This window comes from Pogona vitticeps, chromosome 4 (genome assembly GCF_051106095.1).
Source record: "Pogona vitticeps strain Pit_001003342236 chromosome 4, PviZW2.1, whole genome shotgun sequence".
NCBI lineage: Eukaryota > Metazoa > Chordata > Lepidosauria > Squamata > Agamidae > Pogona > Pogona vitticeps.
The window spans coordinates 107432390-107451893 of record NC_135786.1 but is presented as its reverse complement, the minus strand read 5'-3'; the positions used below and the strand labels follow the sequence as shown (position 1 = coordinate 107451893).

The 19504-nt window shown below is 42.9% G+C and overlaps 2 protein-coding genes across 7 annotated transcripts in view; one reads left to right on the top strand and one right to left on the bottom strand.

Annotated features, from left to right (window-relative positions):
- Positions 1 to 391: 391 nt before the first annotated feature.
- GLRX2 (glutaredoxin 2) lies at positions 392 to 12131 on the bottom strand. 5 transcript variants are annotated; one of them, XM_020790458.3, is made up of 4 exons: positions 11912 to 12131; positions 9749 to 9812; positions 3912 to 4088; positions 392 to 3150 (listed from the first exon to the last, which is right to left on the bottom strand). In XM_020790458.3, exons 2-4 carry the CDS (start codon positions 9809 to 9811, stop codon positions 3004 to 3006), a joined length of 387 nt encoding a protein of 128 aa, XP_020646117.1. In that variant the 5' UTR covers position 9812; positions 11912 to 12131; the 3' UTR covers positions 392 to 3003. The 5 variants fall into 5 exon arrangements, with proteins under 5 accessions (XP_020646117.1, XP_020646116.1, XP_072854202.1 ...); XM_020790457.3 differs by lacking the exon at positions 11912 to 12131 and adding an exon at positions 11724 to 11864; XM_072998101.2 differs by lacking the exon at positions 11912 to 12131 and adding an exon at positions 11669 to 11782.
- A 153-nt stretch (positions 12132 to 12284) lies between these two features.
- Positions 12285 to 19504, top strand: part of CDC73 (cell division cycle 73) — a 196414-nt gene continuing 189194 nt past the window's right edge. For both annotated transcript variants that reach the window (XM_072998097.2, XM_072998098.2), the window contains exons 1-2: positions 12285 to 12562; positions 19254 to 19359. In XM_072998097.2, the coding sequence (XP_072854198.1) occupies positions 12432 to 12562; positions 19254 to 19359 (237 nt within the window). In that variant the 5' untranslated portion in view covers positions 12285 to 12431. The remainder of the gene's footprint in view (positions 12563 to 19253; positions 19360 to 19504) is intronic.

Sequence of the window (19504 nt, the reverse complement as noted above, 5' to 3'; positions counted from 1 at the left end):
CTATTTAAGCATAGCAGTTTTTTTTTGCAGGTGTTTCCTAAGCATGCAGACAGATGAGACAAAAATGAGGAGGGGTTTCAATCGAATGGCTCCCAAAGCTTCATTTTATGTAGGTGTGGCTGAAAGTATATAGTCTTATAAGTTTCACAGGCTTAGTTTCACTATCAAATAATGTATCCCTCCTTGTGCCACTCTAGCTTCATTTGTTGCCATTTGGAAACATCTTATTCTCCCTGCTATGAGTTTTTTGAGAGCACCAGTTTGCCAACCAGTGTAGGAAAAAGAAGGCAGCAAGTAAGACATAGGGAACCCAAGATTTGTTTCGGGTAAATGTACCATTAATGGTGTCCAGAAAGTTTCACATATAGGCATTTCAGTCTTGGACTTCTGGTTGAGACAGACACTTATAAAGTCCTTTTTATTATTACCGATGAGAAACAGAACCTTGATTTAAAATGAGAAACTGAAAGCCATTTGTTTCTGTCAATATTTCAAAGGATAACTTGGTGTAATTTCTTATGGAAAACTAATGTTGGATGATTTCCCCCCGCTGCCACCCCCCCCTCCCCGACTATGGAATAGGGATTTTCATTCCAATCTGCAACAGTTTTAAAGCTTGGAACACTGGTGGCATACATTCAAGCAATAGGCTATCTAAAGACTGGATACAAATGTCTGGATTACAAATCTAGTTAATTAAAAAGCATATGTCTATAGCATCCATTTTACCACAAAACACAATTGTGAAATGTTGGTGGATTTCTTGGCACAAAATATATTCATGTCACTCCAAGGTCTCATGAACTCGTCCCCCAGACATTCTTTTTAACTTGTTTGCTCATTTGTGACAGAGAGTAAAGATGTTAACTGTGATTCTCCTTTAACATTCCTACCCTAGGACTCCTCATTATAACCCACTGCAAAACTACCTGCAGGACAAAATCAGTTTTGTCCTGCTGGTAATTTTTCACATTTGTCTACAATTCTCTGTGCCTTATGAGTTTGGTTTGGGAAGATAAGCCAGCATTTCCTTTTTAGGCCTCATAAAAAACAAAGTACAAAGGGTCTATAATTTTAGCCCCCACTCCAACCAGGACTGCTTCCATGCACTTCCCCCTTGAAGGGAGTGATAAGCAGAGAAAGAAAAAGCTCATGAAGCAAATGACCCACTGTGAAGGAGAAATAGGTCAGAAGGGAAGTGCTGAGAGTGCGCTGTCTACCAAAATTAGAGTCATTAAGAGAGGGAATAAGCAGAAGGGCTGATTATAAAAGAAAAAGAAGAAGAGGTAAAAGTGGAAGTTTGTTTAGTGCAAGAAGTAAAGGGAAAAGGAGGGGAGGAGTTAACCTTACCCTGTGGGAGGAAGATGAAAGGAAGGAAGGCATGAGACAGTTTAGAGTGCCAAGGGAAGAAATAAGAAAAGGAGGAAAGGCTGAATATTAAAAAAGTGCAGGATTTGTTATAGGATTTCCCCAACCTGAAGGTGGGAGGACTATTACCCAACCTTGATTCTAAGAAGAAAAAGGTCAGAATTACTGAAACCCAGGAATGGATAGTAGTTTTCTCGAGAGGACAGGGTCATTGGAGGAGGGTGATCCAGCCGGCCACCACATATAACCAACCTCTGATTGAAGGGGACTGGGCCCGACATCCATGTTGTGGTACGATCTGTGCCGCTCCATTGAAGAAGCCACCTGACAGAGTATGCTTCGGACCAGCACCACAATGAACCCAAATAGTTCTCCAGTTGGAATGTTACCTACTTCATACAGACAGTTACCAGATTTAAGCTGTTTGGATCCAGTTGAAGTAATAGTTGAATCTCCTGATGTTAATTTCAATAAACATGTTAAAGTTTCAAATGACTCTTCTTGGTTATTTCCCGCTCAAAAAGAGGAACTGCCACTCCCTTTAATCGAACCCAATCACACCCACAAAAATTAATGGAAAAAAGATGATGAGCAGAAACACTGATTTGCCTGCTTGCTGTGGGGCTCCAACTTATTTATGTCCAGTATTCTTCTCTGGCTGCTATTTTTTTTGCTGCCCAGGTTTCTGTTTCCTCCTTCCAAAATTGAAACCTTTATTAGCCTGGCTGTGACGGGTTGTTGACAGAGGCACCCCAGCAGGCAGGCTGACCCCAGCCCAGCCCCTGGGGAGCCTAGTGAAGCTGACCTCACTTGGTGAGGAGGCTGGGGAAACTAGGGCCGGGAACATCCAGAGCCAAACAGAAAATAAGGAGCTGTGACAAGGCAGGGAAAACACGTAAACCCTTGTAGGAGGTGAGGCAAAATAAGAGGGACTGTTGGCCTTTCTTTACTGTATACTAGTGTCCTACAACTGCCACCTCTTATAAATACTTGAAAAAAATACTATGCTACAGAAAATTCAAATACTGTACAAAGTTTGTTACCCAAGATAAGTTAATTGCATCTAATTCTCACTGTTATAAGCAGGAATTAAATCTTGACTAATGCTTTACATTGATTTCAAAGCAGTGTAAGTGCAGCTAAAAACCTATAGCCTGTATAGCCTGAATTGCCAAGTTCAGGATTTTATCAAAGTAGAACCTATAATTACAGGGTGGTGTGAGATATGTGTTCTGGGATCCTCTACATGTCTACTGAAACAAGCCCCATTCTTTCCAATGAATTTACTCCCATCCTGCAGCCTGAATACAAGACATTTAAGATCTACCATCCTCAACTGGATATCCTCCACATCTTGAATCAGTATCCAATAGCATGGCTATGTTGCTAGGGGATGGTAGCAGTGGAAATCCAACACAACTGGAGAGCTCCTAGTTGGGGAATGCTCTACTAGATCATAATAAAGTATATGGCTTTTTCAAAGCTGTTAGCACACATCTATATGCGTTAGAAGTACTTATGTAGAAAAATAAAGTCAAAATATCTGTGTTGGATATTGGATGAATTAAATTAAGTTGGATGAATGGAATTAAATATACAGTCTTCATGTTCCTTCATAATGGTAATCTATTAAGGCTAATGCAGACTGTACGGCTGTCCAGGGTTCCCTTCTCTTGGGATTTGACACTGATAAACTAATGGAAGCAGCCTGCCCTCCCGATGAAGTCTCTGAGTGTCCGAAGCACCTCCAACAAAGGTTCCATTGATAAATATTCTGGGAACCTGTAAAATATAAAGAAGATCAAAGTTATCACTTGCAGAGATAATATAAAATGTATGCTGCATACTTTTTAGTATATTCATGAAAGATTATAGTCTAATATGGAGATTGAAGGTACAGCACACACAAACACATGGTTTGATAGCTTGATGTCCTGCACCACAAAATTTGAATTCCACAGCACAGGCTATTGTAATTTATTAGACAAATTAACTTGTGACATGTACCAAACAGATTGAGTAATTTACAAACTTTAGTATGAACCTGATATCAGTTTTTTCTGATTTGGGTATGATTTTGCAGTTTTAAAACTGCAAAAGAATGGATCAGAGATTTAGACAAGGATTCAAGAGTACAACTCAAGGATAAATCTTCTGCCAAGTACTGGCAGTTACACATGCATTGTACAACACTGTATAATCCCTTTCAACATACTTTCGTAGATAAAAGTAGAAATGCTATATTTATAAAAGCAGGGTGGCAACCTGCTATGCTGAAGAATCCAACATCAATACTCATACAAATGAAGAACTGCTGAATAGTTCAATGGCTTAGGTCTGGCTTTGAAGCCAAAGGTTGGGGGTTCGATTCCTCACTGCGCCTCCTTGACAGGAGCTGGACTTGATGATCCATAGGTTCCCTTTCAGCTCTGCAGTTCTAAGATTATTATTATTAGGTTATATCACAGGAGTTCTGACTGATCACTGTCTGGAGTTCCGTACCTTTATTCAAATTAACTATATTTGAGAAAAAAAGTACTCACAGTCCTGCCACCAGTCATCTGATGAAGAATATCTTGAAACTGACTTCCATTTTCATACATGTCCAATTCAATAGCAGTATAATTCACATTCATATCTTGAAACAGCTTCTTGGCCATTTTACAGTAAGAACATGATGTTTTTGAGAAGATCACAACACAATTGTCTGAGATAGTTTCCTATGTGTTTAAATGAATACTTGTGTCACACTCTTCAATTTTAAAGGACATACTTTAAGTAATGGTTTTAAAATAGCACCAGCACCAAATTATGTTTTCACCAACAGTAAGAGTATTTGCATTTTGAACCCCACAGCCTATCTTCAGAAACACACAATGATGGAAAACAGTGACTTTTAACTGTCAATATGTTTAAAAGTTATAGTTCAACAACTCAAAAACAAATGCTACTCACTTTTTACAAAGTTTTACTTTGGTCCTCAATGATCTTTGATAAATATTCAACAGAAGTTTAACTTGCAAGAGTCTGCCCCACAATCTGAACTCCAAAAGTGAACCTTCAGGTCCACATTCCTCATCTTAAACTTTCCTCATATTTAACTGACAACTCTCTACCTTAAACAATGTGAAGAAAGGAAAATGAGAAGTTCTGCCAAATTCAGGAGAGAATCAACAATGAATTTATGTTCTTCGTGGTCTCTATGAATGCACACTAATGGGTTAATCTGAGACTGCGCAGAGCAGCCTCGGAATCTTCTAGAGCTCAGGCACATGGTTCCGGGACCTCCCACATGCTGGCTATAACCCTGCCCCCGGCACCAAGTTCCTCAGTTCCATTTCTGCTGCCGCTACTGCAACTTCTCGGTTCAGAGCTTCATGTTTGTTTTTTCTTCCTTCAACCTCATTAAATCATTCTTGGACCTCCCAGCTTTTCGACTCAGCTTGTTTCACCATTCTTCTGGATTCATGAGTCTAACATTAAGACTAGAACTGTGTTATTCAAGTGTTTTTCTGTGGGCTTATGGCTGCTTTGGGCCCCTTCAAGCGCTGCTCGTCTTGTTCTAACAAAGTCCCGCTTTTGGATGGTCATTCACAATGCATGTTCTGTCTTGGGGAAGAGCATCAGCCTGCTTTGTGTACTGTCTGTAAAGCTTTTACTAAGCCTGCCCTGTAGCAGAGGCTCCAGCGACTTCGTTCCTACTTGTGGGAGAAGTCACTTTGCTCAGCAGAAGCCTCGGCCATGGAACCGCCGCAAGCTCCCCCATCCAAGACCTCTTCCACTGTGACTCATTCGCCTAAACCTGCTCACAAGACAGATAGATCCAGATAGATCGTCATAATCAGGCTCAAGGTTGACTGTTCCAGTGTCGGTATCAAAGCCTCCTTCAGCTTCGATGCTGAAGAAAAGGAAGAAACCATCCTCTAAGGCCTCTAGGCCCCTGACCGAGCCTTTGCCATCATTGCCTGTGACCCATGCCTGGCATGAGACGGTATGTTTGAGCACACCGTCGCAAGATGATTATATTCCTCCCTTGAGGTGGGAGGTAGCGCCTTCCCAGCACATAAGTCTTTCTTTGGATTGGGCCGATATCTCAGTGGAGATGCGAGCCAGTCCTTTGTCACTGCCAAGCTTGGTGTCAGGGCAAGTGTCGCCTTCTCCGCCTGTTTCTCTGGTCGTGGATGCACTTTGGAAAAAGAAGCAGAAGACCAGACACCTGGACCCTGAGCAGGTTCGGCATCCACTACCGCCCGAGGGGTACCCTCCTTATGGAGACTTTTGGAGACCGCCCTGGGAGGATCCCAGAGACTACTATGATCCCAGGAGCTACAACCCCAATGCTCGTTGGCTGCCGACACACTACGATTCGGGCTTGTATTTTTGGGCTTGCCAGTGGCCACCATATTATGGAGGATATCCTTTGGTATCGAAGGTGGCTCGATGACTATTTTTACTGTTGATTTCAACCTATGCCTTGTAGGGCAGCTTACCAGCCAACGCCTCAGGAGCTTCTATAATCTTTGCACCCTAGGACCAACCTCGATCCCTCAAACCTGTTTGGAGCCGGCTCCTCCACCGCCGGTGTTGCCAGGCACAGCTTCTCAGGAGCCAGAGGTGGAAGCTGTTGAAGACTCAGCTATCCACCCCGACCGGTATGGATCGGCTCAAGCCCAATCGGCTTTCTCCCTACCATATCTATGACTTCGAGTCCGAGTCAGGCGAATCTGATGAACAGATTGAGAAGGACTCTTCAAAACATTCTGACTCTGGGTTCCGATGTCGTGGAGAGTCATCCACTGTCCCCCTCCGAGGATTATACAGTGTATTCCCACCTGATCAAAAAAATTGCTGAACAAGTGGACAAGGTTTATGATGATATCACAAAGGATCAGGTCCCTCCTCTTTGTTAGGCCTTTATACCTTCCCTTCTCAACCTCGTTAAAGAACCTTGGGACAAACCATCAACATCCCATCAAATCCCCAGAAGGGTTGAGAACTTTTATAAAACTCACAGCAAGGACACCGATTTCCTTTCCAAGCATCCCCTGCCCAATTCCTTTGTCGTGGACGCCACGCAAAATAGGGCTAGGAATAGATCTGCGACCACGCCCAACAATAAGGAGGGGAGGAAACTGGATGTGCTTGGACGTAGGGTTTATTCCCTAGCGTCCTTCATACTTTGTGTGGTCAATTACATGGCAGTGATGGGTGCTTATCACTGCCATTTATGGAATATTGTCTTGCCGGCACTGCAGGCCACCCCTGAAGAGCTTAGGGCGTCTAGCCTCACCTGCCATCAGGAGGCCATGACCCTGGCGAGACAGGAAAGAATTGCCGCCAGGCATGTTGTGGACGCTGCTACTAAACAAATTACTACAGCCATCACTTTACATCAGCATACTTGGTTGCATTCAGCTGGCATTTCTGATAACGCCAGGGCCAGAATTGAGGACCTGCCCTTTGATGGGGTTGGTGTTTTCAAAGGGAAACGGATGAGATTTTCAATAATCTCTTGAAACTCCGTAAGATGGTGAGATCCTACAATGCTCAATCCCGTCCAAGAAATTCCTAGAGCAGACCTTATATCGTTCTTACCCTGACCACCAAAGAACACAAACATCTAGTTTTGTAGGTTAGTCCCAGCAACAATCTGCTAGGCAGCGGCCTTGTCAACAAGCCTGCCGTCAAGACCGTAAGCCTAGGCAGAACCTTTAACGCTGTTGGCCCACCAGCAAGATCTTGCAACTTAACCCGCTTTGCACCCTTTCTTCACACTTGGGAGTCTATCACTTCCGACTCATGGGTTCTCACGATCATAGCCACACAATATCCAACTGAATTTGACTCTACACCTTGCACGGGGCTGCTTAGAGACAATGCTCCCTCCCTCATACTACAACAGGAGGTAGATACACTTCTTCTAAAGGATGCCATTACCATGGTTTACATCCCGGATATTGCACGTGGTTTTTTCTCTCATTACTTTATCATTCCTAAGAAGGACGGAGGACTTTGCCTCATCCTCGACCTTCACCTCTTGAATTCTTATGTTACACCTCGACATTTTCGAATGGTCTCGCTGGAGAGCACTATCCAGATATTGAGACAAGGTGACTGGTTTGCCGTCATAGACCTCAAAGATGCTTTTTTCCATATCAGTATTTGAAAACAGCATTGTCGTTTTCTGAGATTCTCGCTCGATGGAGTAATCTATGAATTCAAGGCTCTTCCCTTTGGTTTGGCCACGGTGCCACGGGTGTTCACGAAATGTTTAGTCCCGGCATTTGCCTGGCTTAGCAGTATTTCTGTACCTAGATGATTAGTTGCTGGTGGTGCCTTTGCATACTTCACTGCTTCAAAATAGTTCATTTATTTTGTCCCTTTTATCTGATCTTGGGCTATAGGTAAACCAGGAAAAATCCAATTTATGCCCTACTCAGAGAGTCTCCTATACTGGGGCAGTGTTAGACGCCACCTTGGGACAAGCATTTCTTCCCAAAGACAGAATTGTAAAGATCCAGTCGATACTGGAACACTTCACTCCAGGAGCCAGAGTGCAGGCTCCTCAGCGGCTATTCGATCTCATGGCTTCCACCACCGTAGTAGTTCAGCACGCCAGGCTGAAAATGAGATCGTTTCAGGCCTGGTACCTGTCACTATACGATCCTCTGCTGACCCTCCTTCCAAACTGCTGACAGTTATAGCAGAGCCGGCAGCGCAGCTGGCCTGGTGGGCCTTCCGTCTCAATCTCCTCATAGGGAGATCTCCACTCCTTGGATGTCAAAAGAGCACTTTCCTATTATGTCTCCCGTTCTGTGTCCTTTCGTTCCTCACAGAGACTGTTTGTGTCCTTCCAAGGGCAGTGAAAGGGTCTCCTGGTGTCGGCACATACAATTTCCCAGTGGATAGTTACTACAATCCGCCTAGCATACGAACTGGCTGATGCTCTTTTGCTGACTATGGTTTGGCCCCATTCTACTAGAACAATCGCCTCCTCCACAGCCTTTCTCCGAGGGGTAGACCTAGCAGATATCTGCAAGGCCGCTACATGGTCCATGCCACTTATCTTTGCGACCCGCTACCACCTTGATGTTTGGGTCAAACTGGAGGCTGCTGTTGGACGGGATATCTTGACATCTGTTCTTTCGTGATGTCCCTCTACCTGGTAAGTCCACTTGCTAGTCACCCATTAGTGTGCATTCACAGAGACCACAAAGAAGAAAAAGAGGTTACCTAACTGCAACTCTGGTTCTTTGAGTGTTCATCTGTGAATTCACACTTGCCGCCCTTCCTCCCCGCTGTATGTCACACGTGCTATATGGCATGCTATGCAATGACAGACAGTTCCATGGAACGGAGGCACTCGGTGCTGGGGGCAGGGTTATAGCAAGCATGTGGGAGGTCCTAGCACCATGTGCCTGAGCTCTAGAAGATTCTGAGGCTGCTCTGCACAGGCACAGATTAACCCATTAGTGTGAATTCACAGATGACTACTCGAAGAACCAGAGTTACAGGTAGGTAACCTCTTTTTATACAATCCAGCACTCCCTGGCTGGGGCTGATAGGACTTGGAGGACTGAACTTCTTCCACTTTGGTTTAGACGTAAGCTACACCAGGTTCAATTAAACTTCTTCCCAGCTAAGTGGGTATAGGATTTCAGCTTTGCTGATGATAAATACAGTGGTGCCTCGCAAGACGAATTTAATTCGTTCCGCAGTTAATGTTGTCTTGTGAAAAATTTGTCTTGCGAAACACATTTTCCCATAGGAATACATTGAAATCTAATTAATGTGTTCCTATGGGCAAAAAAAGTCAGAACAAAGTCAAATTTGGTTTACAAAGGGTTTATTAAGTAGTCTTTAAAGCCATACATATTGTGCAAATGATTTTAAAAATCTCAATCAAAAAACTTTAACTTTTTAAACATCATAGAAAAACATTTAAAAATCAGCAAACATGAGGCAGGAACAAAAAATGGAAAACATTCAGCTTGCGAAGCACGGCCATAGGAACATTTGTCTTGTGAGTCATCAACCCCATTGCCAAAACCATTTGTCTTGCGAGTTTTTGTCCTGCAAGGCATTTGTCTTACGAGGCACCACTGTATTAAAAAGCAGTTCTGAAGTATAAAATGCACAGTTGCAAAGGAAGGGCTGCAAGACACATATGCAAACAGTGGCTTTCTAACTATGAATGGATGCGCTTTCTTCTTGCTTAGAACCCTATGGTTTACTTGTATCAAACAGAGCTCGCTTTTGCCAGTGGAGAACGCATTGAAAATGTGCATTTTTAAAAGTTCAGACTTATGAATACCTAATAATAAATGATAAAGACTAATTGCATATGAAATACTGAGAAGATAATATTCAAGTGACTCACCTTTATTTGGTTAGCTGCAGCAGTACTCGATAGATCTGTTGAAGTGGATGTACTGTTTCCCATTCTAGAATAAATTAAGCAAAATGTACTGTACATTACAACCATATTTTGCAAAATATAGTTTTGAGTAGATCAGACTATTCTGATACAAGAATAGCACAGGTACAATTCTCTATTAGTTTTTGTGGGATTGAGAGCCATAGGATCAACAGAACTTACTTTTAATTAGACAGGAAATTATTCTTTCCTTTCTTAAACTCTCCATGTATTTATATTCCTATAATGAACTATAACAAGTTTTTCCAACAATATCATTGTATGCCTGAACAACTGATATCTACAGGTGGAGTGCTAGTGTGATTAGCAATTGAATGACTGAATGCCAATTGGTTAACGGGATTGGAATACTGTACTGAATTTCAGGGACATAATTCGACATATATCAGACCTTCACCAACAGAAATCAAAAGGTCCTCAGGCTGATTACGTTTAGATCATAAAGCATCACCTAGCAAGTGCCACACAGTTATAGATTTCTTCATTTAACACAGCAGAGTTGAAATGTTTACATTCAGCTTGTCATTACAGGGCTTCAACTTGCTTCCCCTATTCTCAAACTTTGTTCCTTGTGTGTCATCATGTCTTAAATAAGGATTTTGAAACCTAAGGCCAGGGACCTTTTTTGTAAACAGATCTAGAAGCCTGTTCAGATGATGGGTGGATTATAAATGTTTCATATAATTTATTTATTTATTAGACATTTATTTATTTATTTATTTAACTTATATGCCGCCCACATTACCCGAAGTTCTCTGGGCGGCTTACAACATTTAAAATACAATAAAAAGGCAAAATAAAAGGGTAAAATAATTAAAATGCAATTAAAATATATATTCTAAAAATTGCCATCAGACCCACAGATGATATTATTTCAGTTAAAAGCCTTCTGGAACATGCCATGATGCTAGGCAGTTAAAAGAAAAAAAGATCTAGATAGTTCATTACATCTTTATTATTATTACTGTCATTTTTAAAAAGAGCAAAAGATATTAAAAAGCAACCTAGATATACAATTGTTTAATGTTTTCTGGAACTCCTTATCCCAAATATGATTTAGTTAGGAATTGGCTTTATTAAGCAGGGATGTGGTGGCGCTGCGGGCTAAACCGCAGAAGCCTGTGCTGCAGGGTCAGAAGACCAAGCAGTCATAAGATCGAATCCACGTGACGGAGTGAGCTCCCATCGCTTGTCCCAGCTCCCGCCCACCTAGCAAATGCAAGTAGATAAATAGGGACCACCTCAGTGGGAAGGTAACAGCGTTCCGTGTCTAAGTCGCACTGGCCATGTGTCCACGGAAGATTGTCTTCGGACAAAACGCTGGCTCTATGGCTTGGAAATGGGGATGAGCACCGCCCCCCAGAATTGAACACGACTGGACAAAAATTGTCAAGGGGAACCTTTACACATAATTTTAAAAAAATGCTCTCCACACACAGTGTGTTCGGTTCTACCCTGTTCAAGGCGAGCGTCCCTGCAACCAATTTCTATGGCTAAATAAAAATATGGGCCACACTCCCGTCCTGCCCGCTGCTGCCAAAGAAAGTATCAAGGTTCACAGGCATACCTAAAAGAGATTGATCCTTATTAACCCAATGTTGAAGATGATGATATCGAAAGCTTTTACATGAGGATCCCAGAGACACATAACATCAATAATCTTTATTCAGTAAAAACGACCGGACAAAGTACCGACGTTTACTTCCAAATTAAGTAAATTAACGCCGATTGATGATGCTAGGAGACACCCAGCAGCAAAACCTCCGCGTGCACCCAAACGGGCGCCCAGCGGTCCCCACCGGTGTGCCGGACCCTCTTCAGCCTACGGAACAGAACAGCTTCTGCTTTCCTTTTCTTACGGACCATCAGAGGGCAAGCGATTCCCAAGGGCGGAGGAACCATGCAAAAATCCACCGACCTGAGCCCCGATCCCGACACCCTGAGTCTCCGCAGCGCCCTCAGCGCCATGGGGCAAGGAAGGAACCACGGAGGGCAGCCCTCGCCCCACCCCCTCAGGAAGCTGCCTCCCTCCCAAGGACCCCGCTCGCCGGGGTTATCTAATACATTGCCTGTTCTCTCTGTTCCTTTCCCCCAAATCGGTCTTACGTGGCTTTGTCGCTTTGTGAGGGGTTTCTTCTGCTGTCAGTCACGTTTGCGTCCCTCCTCCCAACGGCGAGCGGGGAAGGCCAGCTGGGGAAGGAAGGGTTAGGTGGGCCCAGAACTCCGACTGAGGAAGCGTATTTGGTTTCCCTCGCGAGTTCTGAAAGGGAAGGAAGGACAGCTCTAGGCGGAGGTTCGGGTTTTCAGTCGCGCGCAGGCGCACGCCGGGGCAGTCCGCCCACAGGGGTCCTCGTCGCCCGCTTCTGCGCGCGCGCGCGCGGGGCGCCTCGGTCGTTGTCGTCGGTGGCGTCTGGGGGCCAGTCGGGTCGGCGAGACGGTCGGTTTGTTTGCCTGCCTGCCTGCCTGTCAGTCGCCGAGCGGGGTGGTTGGCCGCGTCGGCGAAGAGGCCGGGGAGCGCGTGAGGAGGAGGGGGGCTGCGCCGGCAGGCTTGCGGGAAGGGTGAGAGGAGCGCGCGCGCGCGGGGTCCGGTCTCGAGGCCAGCCAGGGAGCGAGCGAGGCTGAGGCGATGGCGGACGTCCTGAGCGTGCTGCGCCAATACAACACCCAGAAGAAGGAGATTGTGGTGAAAGGGGACGAAGTGATCTTCGGCGAGTTCTCTTGGCCCAAGAATGTCAAGACCAACTATGTCATCTGGGGGTGAGTCTCCGTGGGGCGAGGAGGGCGCGCCAGGAGGGCCCCCGGTGGGAGCGGAAGGGCCGGGAATGGGGGCGGCGGAGAGTGTCTGTGGAACTGTGGAGGAGAGAGGGGGAAAAGTGGGAAGGAGAGCCCGGTTAGCAACCAGGGGCCGGGCTGGTCTCGCCTCAGGCGCTCCTGGAGTGGGCGGCCAGCTGGTTCGGGGGAAACAAGGGCGTGAAAGGAGCACCTGTTATTGTCCCGCGAAGAGTACACTGTCTCTGAACGTGGTGTGTGTTTGTGTGTGTGTGTGGGGGGTCTTATAGAGTTTAGGTGGCCAATAGCCGTTGACCTGCCACTTTTCAGTGCGTTTATTCAGCCCCACCTTTAAAGCCAGAGGCTGTTGACACATCGGGAAGGAAGGGGTGCCGTAAAAACATGCTGAGTTTTTTTTTTTGTCGTGAACGCTTGGGAGGAGTGTGCGGACTGATATCTTTAAGAGCTGGGAGGGTGTTTGTAGTTAAGCTTTTTCGGATGCAGTACATCTGCATCCGATAACCAGCGAAAGGTCATAAGATTGTCTGTTTGGGAGGTGTGCGTTGTCAGGTCAGTCCTCGCTTATGGTGACCCTTTTCACGGTTTTCTGAGTAGAGAGTAATCAGAAACAGTTTATTATTTGCTTCTTCTGGAGGCATCCTGGGACGATGGAGCTTGTCCAAGGCCACACTAGCTGGCTCTACTGTGGTGTAGCAGGAAATCCAACACCCAACCTGTGGCTCCATAGTCAGATACTTGAGCCACTGAGCTATCCAGTCTGTGAGTCTTTAGCAGCAGGCAAATATGGAAGAGTTAAGGTCGGAGACAATTCTTTTCTCACTTTGGAACCCCATCTTAAAAAGAGTTTCTGCTTGTAAGAGGTACAGGAAGTACACCTGTTGGAAGTCAGATCTGAGAATAAGTTCACATGCTTTGGGATAAATACAAGAGTCCAGAAAGATACTTCTTTGTAATGGATATTGAAGCTTACTTCTAAGAGTTCTTTGAGTGGGATATAGGAGTTGTTCTTCCACTTTTTTCATATTAGTGCTCTAGGGTTGTGCAGGTAGAAACATTTGCATTGCTTGGCTTTTATGTGCTTCCACTTCTGTAGAATACATAGTCTGTTTTCTGCACGACTGGACAGATGACCCAGCACTTAACCAACCTTGTTTCTGGCTGCAGAAGTGTGTAAGAAGGAATTGCTCTATGTATAAGAAATAATTATTTGGGAAACTTGGGATAGAGGGATTGTAGGGATCATTTTGAGTGGTTGAGTTTATTTGGAACTCTGTGTTTTTTGGGGGGTGAGGAAGGAGAAGAAAAATGGATAACTTGACATCCTATATGGGAGAGAATAAATCTATGAAATCCTTTGTGGGCTTCTCCCTTTGCTAGGTGGCATGTTGTGCATCTTTTGTGTCGTGAACCAGTTACGTCTCCTTCTGTGTACTACTGTATGAGAAAATAAAGAGGGAGGGCAGCAGGGTGATTCTTGTGCCTTCCCTTCCTTGCCCTACCCTTCTCACAACTTTTGTTCTGTGGAGTTGGAGCAAATTGAAAGTTGGGCTTGAAAGAGTCATTGGCATAAATTTCTCTAAACATAATGTGGAGAAAGAGATGTGGAGGTTCTGTGTTACAGAATTTCTTGTTGAGACGTGACTTCCTGTCTCTGACTGGGACCACAGCTTGCCACATGGATTTTGCTGGAGAGGCATGTTGCTCAGACCTGTACCCTGCTGCTCTCATGTTCTTTCTGTGGCTTCTAATATAAATACATATTGCAGGGAGTGCACGTACCAGAATATATACTATAAGTATTGTTTATTTTGACTTCTTTAGTCATGGTAATTAAATGTAGTATTAACAGCTGATTAGCATCTTTTCTTTTTGTATTGCTGAATTGGTGGGATTTGGCTTTTCTAGACTCTGCAATGAACCTATTGACTGATCTTAGACATCTCATCCCTATCCTAGCTCCATTTCATCGTAAGAAGCAGTGTAATAATGCCAACTTAGTTTATGAAGCTGCTTTAAGGCAAAGTACCTGGGTGCTTTGCACTGTGTAAACATCACCTATAATTATTTGTTATTTATTTTTCCTCCAAGAGGAGTGTGTTGGCAAATCTCTTTCATCCTTCCAGCAGTCTAATGGCTGTGTAGTCATAAAGATCGAGTCTGTCCCAAGACTGTAGTACACTTTATGACTAAGCAGAATTCTGAGGGAAATTCCCAAAAGATCAGGTTGAAGACTCTGAGTATTTAAATGACTAAATGGACAAAGCCCTGCCTGGGTTCCATGCAGCTTCTTGTGTTTGTTCGCAACACAGAATAAATAATATAAAAGTACAGTTCAGTTTATATTTTTACTGTAATTTCTCATTGAACATCTGTAATTAAGACATTGGGTTGGAATATGTAGTAATCTAGGTGCTGTTGGGCTGCAGTTCCCATTCTAGGAATGATGGAAGTTGCTGTCTGATGACATCTGAAGACTTTCTTCCCCATCCCTGAGTTAATCCAAGTAAATACATTCCTCTTTTGTCAGTGCAATTTGATCAAGAGTTACATAGAGAAGCTAAAAGCTCCACTAGAAAGAAACAGAGAGCAGGATTTGTTCCTATTTTCTGTGCTAGGCCAGTGTGAGAAATGTAGGCTGTTCTGGATTAAATGAGGGGATGAAATGTAAAAGGACTGAAGTTCCTTGCCAAATGGTGCTTGATCAAAATTTCACATTTACATCTGAATTTGTAAATGGTTCTTCTTCTTCCTTCTCCTTTTTCCTCTTTGTTTGACTGTGGAATAGGACCAACAAGATTATTAGCACCACGGTGGATCTATAGGAAAAAGAAAAAGAAAGTGGAGGGGGACAAAGAGAGAAAAAGGGGAGAAAAGGAAATGGTTCTAGTTTTTGTCTCATTGACTGAAAGATAAAGGACTGGAATCTATGTGTATCAGGTTTTTCTTGGTCCCACACCTGTCCCCAGACAGTTGTTGGTTTTATTTTATATTCTGTAAAAATGGTAGGAAACCTTAAAGAACGAAGGAAAATCGGAGTACGGTGGAACAAATACTGAGAGAATGCTCTGGGATTTGAAAAAAACTAATCACTAAGAACAATTACATAGTATAGATTAGTTATAGCACTCTTCATGTGTCTTGTTAGTGTGCAGTTCTACCTCTGCATGGCCATGCCTATGTATAAAGAACTACAAGTGCATATTATAATGTTATTCTAATCTTTCTATATTCTGAAGTTTGAGTTTTTTGAAAATGAATGTGCTGTGCAAGTCCACATTAAAGACTGTCATGTTTTTCATTATGCTCTCTGTTAGATGAAAATGGAGAAACTATCTAAGCACCTTAGAAAAGCAAACTCTTCCTACTCATGTAATACGGATTGTATTTTTTATGAATAAAAAGTTTGCTATTTTGCATTGTGACTGGGGCTCAACAGTAAAAGTTGAGGCAGTGGTAGTCAATATACCTAAGGTTTTGCTGTCAAAATTACAGTTGAAGCCCATATCTGCAAAATCAGTATCTGTGGTTTCGATTATACATGATTTACTGCAGCCCTGTATACAGCATACAAGAGGGAAGGCCTTGTAGCCATTGTCCCACCTCCTTGTATGTTGTATAGGATTTGCTACTGTCTGATGTTTAGGTATTTATGGTAAATTGTGGATATGGGGATCATACAGTAATGGGTTTATTGGTAAAAAACAAAACAAAGTGTGTTGCTTATATACCGCCCCATAGTGCTCAAAGCACCTTTTGGCCAGTTTACAAGTTAATTATGCAGGCTATATATTGTCCCCCAGCGAGCTGGGTACTAATTTTACCGACCTCGGAAGGATAGAAGGCTGAGTCAACCTTGAGCTGGCTACCTGGGATTGAGCCCCGGTCATGAGCAGAGTTTTGGCTGCAGTACAGCAGTTTAACCATTGCACCACAAGGCCCCTGAAAGAAAAATCCCACATTCCTTATGCAGTTTCTTTGTGTTGTAGTATTTGTTGGAGTAAAAGTGTTCTTAATCCATCTGTAAAATAAAATGTAAGGAACATGTAAAAGGTAGATTCTTCCTTGGTGCAAAACCAAGGAAATGCAGTAATTTTTTACAGCAAATAGAGGAAATTCCTGTTGAACTACACAGACTAGATCTAAGTCAAGATTGTAATCCTATGCACACTTACTTGAGGGTATGATCCACTGAAAATAATTTTGCATATGTGTCACCTGCAAGATCAGTGCTCCTTTCCCTACACTGCAAGTGCAGTGGCTCAGTATATAAACTGGTGGAGACATAGGTAGCAGGAGCCAGAAAATAACTTTGATCAGAAGTAGTGGCTTTATTCTGATTTTGTATTTGTTTGAATTTTTAAATCATATTATTTGTAGGTTTTTCATGAGTAACAGTGTCGTGGAAACATGTTTGTGGTGAAGAGTGTGGTCAGGAAGAAAACCCTACGGCTGAATAATAAGGTGCCCCCCCCATTCTTTTAATAGCAGAAGAATGAAAGAGTCAAAATAATTGTTTTCAAATGATGGCCTTGGAGAAACATTTGCCTACATTGTTAGGCTGCTCTTAGTGGAGATCTTAGACAACTTTCATGAACTTGATGTTGAATGGAATTCTGTGAATAGCATTATGGGCAACTTCAGAAAGGGTGGGAGATACATTTATGCATAAAAGTATAGTAATACACCAGATAACACAGACCTGCATATTACAGTGGGCCCTCGACTTACAGATGGCTCAACTTACAGACTTTTCGAGTTACAGACTTCTCTGGATGCAAAATTTAGGTTTGACTTGCAGCCAGAGAATTGACTTACAGACCTGAAAAAAACCAAAATGGAACAAAAATGGAACAAAAACAGCTGGTTACGGATTAATTAGTTTTCAATGCATTGTAGGTCAATGGAGACTCGACCTACAGACTTTTCGACCTGCAGCCACCGTTCCAATATGGATTAATTCCGTAAGTTGAGGGTCCACTGTACTGGTTCAATATAACACACATGCCACTTTGGGATGCTTGACAGGGACTCTGTCTGCCTAAAGCAGTTGTGGCTTCAGGGACAATCTGTGCCACAAGTACACTAGCTTCTGGATCTTCCGCCATAAGGCACAATGTTAAAATGTCCTGTTTTGCACTGGTTCATTTAGTACTCTACGTTCTTTGAATACATCCTGAGTACTAAACAAGGTATTTACTGTATTAGGACTATGAATAGATGTTGCAAAATATCATAGCAAGAAATATATTTTGGCTTGTTCAAACATTGGTGATCAAATTGGCACATCAGATACGGCCCTCTGGCTCATTCTGGCTTTTAGGAGCTTTCTACTGAGATCCCAGCTGTGGCACCACAATCTCTCTTTTTTTCTGTTCAAATAAATCCAGGCAGAAAACTCTCCAGTAGTTGGGTTCCCGGTGTAAATAGCAGCTAGGGCTTTCACAGATATATTTACTTATTCTGTAGTTTAGCTGTTTCTCCAGGCCATCAGCAAAGAGATCTGGAAGGCACCAGGGTGGGGAAAGCTAAATTCAGTTTCATTACTGTGACCAGGAGCAGTATGTCTATCAAAATTTCTTACATATGTAAGAAATTGTTCTGTAACTATTCAATCCTGTCTTCCTAGTTTTGTCCATGCACATAGCATGTTTCTAAGACAGCTTTCTTCAATCTTGTCCTTCCCAGATATTTTGAATTTAAGTGTTCTTGATCCCTCACCATTGGCTGCGTTGGTTGCGGCTGGTGAGTTATAGTGTACTAACTACTGTATAGAGGCCATGAGCTTGGGGAAGGCTGCATTAAAGAGAGGACATCTTGCTTGTTCCTTACTTTATGCAGGAGTAAGTAGTTGTGTTGAAACCATTGTTGCTTGCCTTTCAGCTCTTTACAGTGAAAATATGGAAGCTGTTAAAGTACATATTGGTTTGTGGTTGAGAACAGTTTTGCAGGATATATTTCCTTCTGACTGCCATTGCCACAAGTGTTTGCATTGCTACCTCATGTTTTCTCATACTGAGTTTACTGTGTTGAATTATAACGCCAGTTTGAAAGAGAATATTTGCATCCTTGTGAAGATCACCCTTAATAGAAATGGTCGAACATGAAAGTAGTGGTAAAATCTACTTTCTCTATGTTGAAGAGATAAATTAAGATGAAAATATTGTGTTGCTGACCTTTTGGATTGGATTTTCAGGGTTATACTCATTGTCTTGCGGGCTCTGAAAAAAGTACTCCGATGCTGGTATGTTGCAGGGAAAGGAAGAACAAGCAGTTCTGAGGGATGAAATGACGGAAGAGCTAAGCACCCTGATGGTCAACTATTGCAAAGCCGTTTTGCTATATATGTTGCTTGTTTTTGTCATCAGTTCAACAATGTCAGGTGGAGGATTTGTGTTTGTTGAACACAATAACAAAGAGTTTTATGAAACCTTAAAGAATAACAGTTACTGCATGTGTGTGCCCCCCCCACACATTTTAGCACATGTTTCCATGAACTGTAGTCCATGACAACACACCAAACGAAATGTCGTAGAATTCAAATTGATACATGGTTCTGTATCATCAGTCCATGATGGCAGTTTTTCGTGAACTGAATAATAGACAGTACAGTATGTGCTTTCTTCAAATCTAAATCATTCTTGCTTTCTATCATTTACAGGACAGGAAAAGAAGGCCAGCCAAGGGAATACTATACTTTGGATTCAATTTTGTTTCTGTTGAATAACGTGCATCTTTCACATCCTGTCTATGTCCGTCGTGCTGCAGTAAGTATATTTCCTAAATATGCAACCTAATTATGGTTATAGAAATATTTAAACTGCCTTCTTGTCAATTGAACATTTCAATAATTGGGAAGTATGAACTTCTGTCTTGGGAAAATTTCAATTTCAATAAGTGCAAACAATGATT

Excerpts from the sequence above, each read along its gene's own strand:
- GLRX2 (XM_020790457.3), bottom strand. The coding sequence starts at position 11,773 with ATGGCGCTGAGGGCGCTGCGGAGACTCAGGGTGTCGGGATCGGGGCTC. Across the intron at positions 4,089-9,748 it reads CTGCAGCTAACCAAATAAAG|GAAACTATCTCAGACAATTG; the intron begins GTGAGTCACTTG and ends TTAAACACATAG. Across the intron at positions 3,151-3,911 it reads AGATGACTGGTGGCAGGACT|GTTCCCAGAATATTTATCAA; the intron begins GTGAGTACTTTT and ends TATATTTTACAG.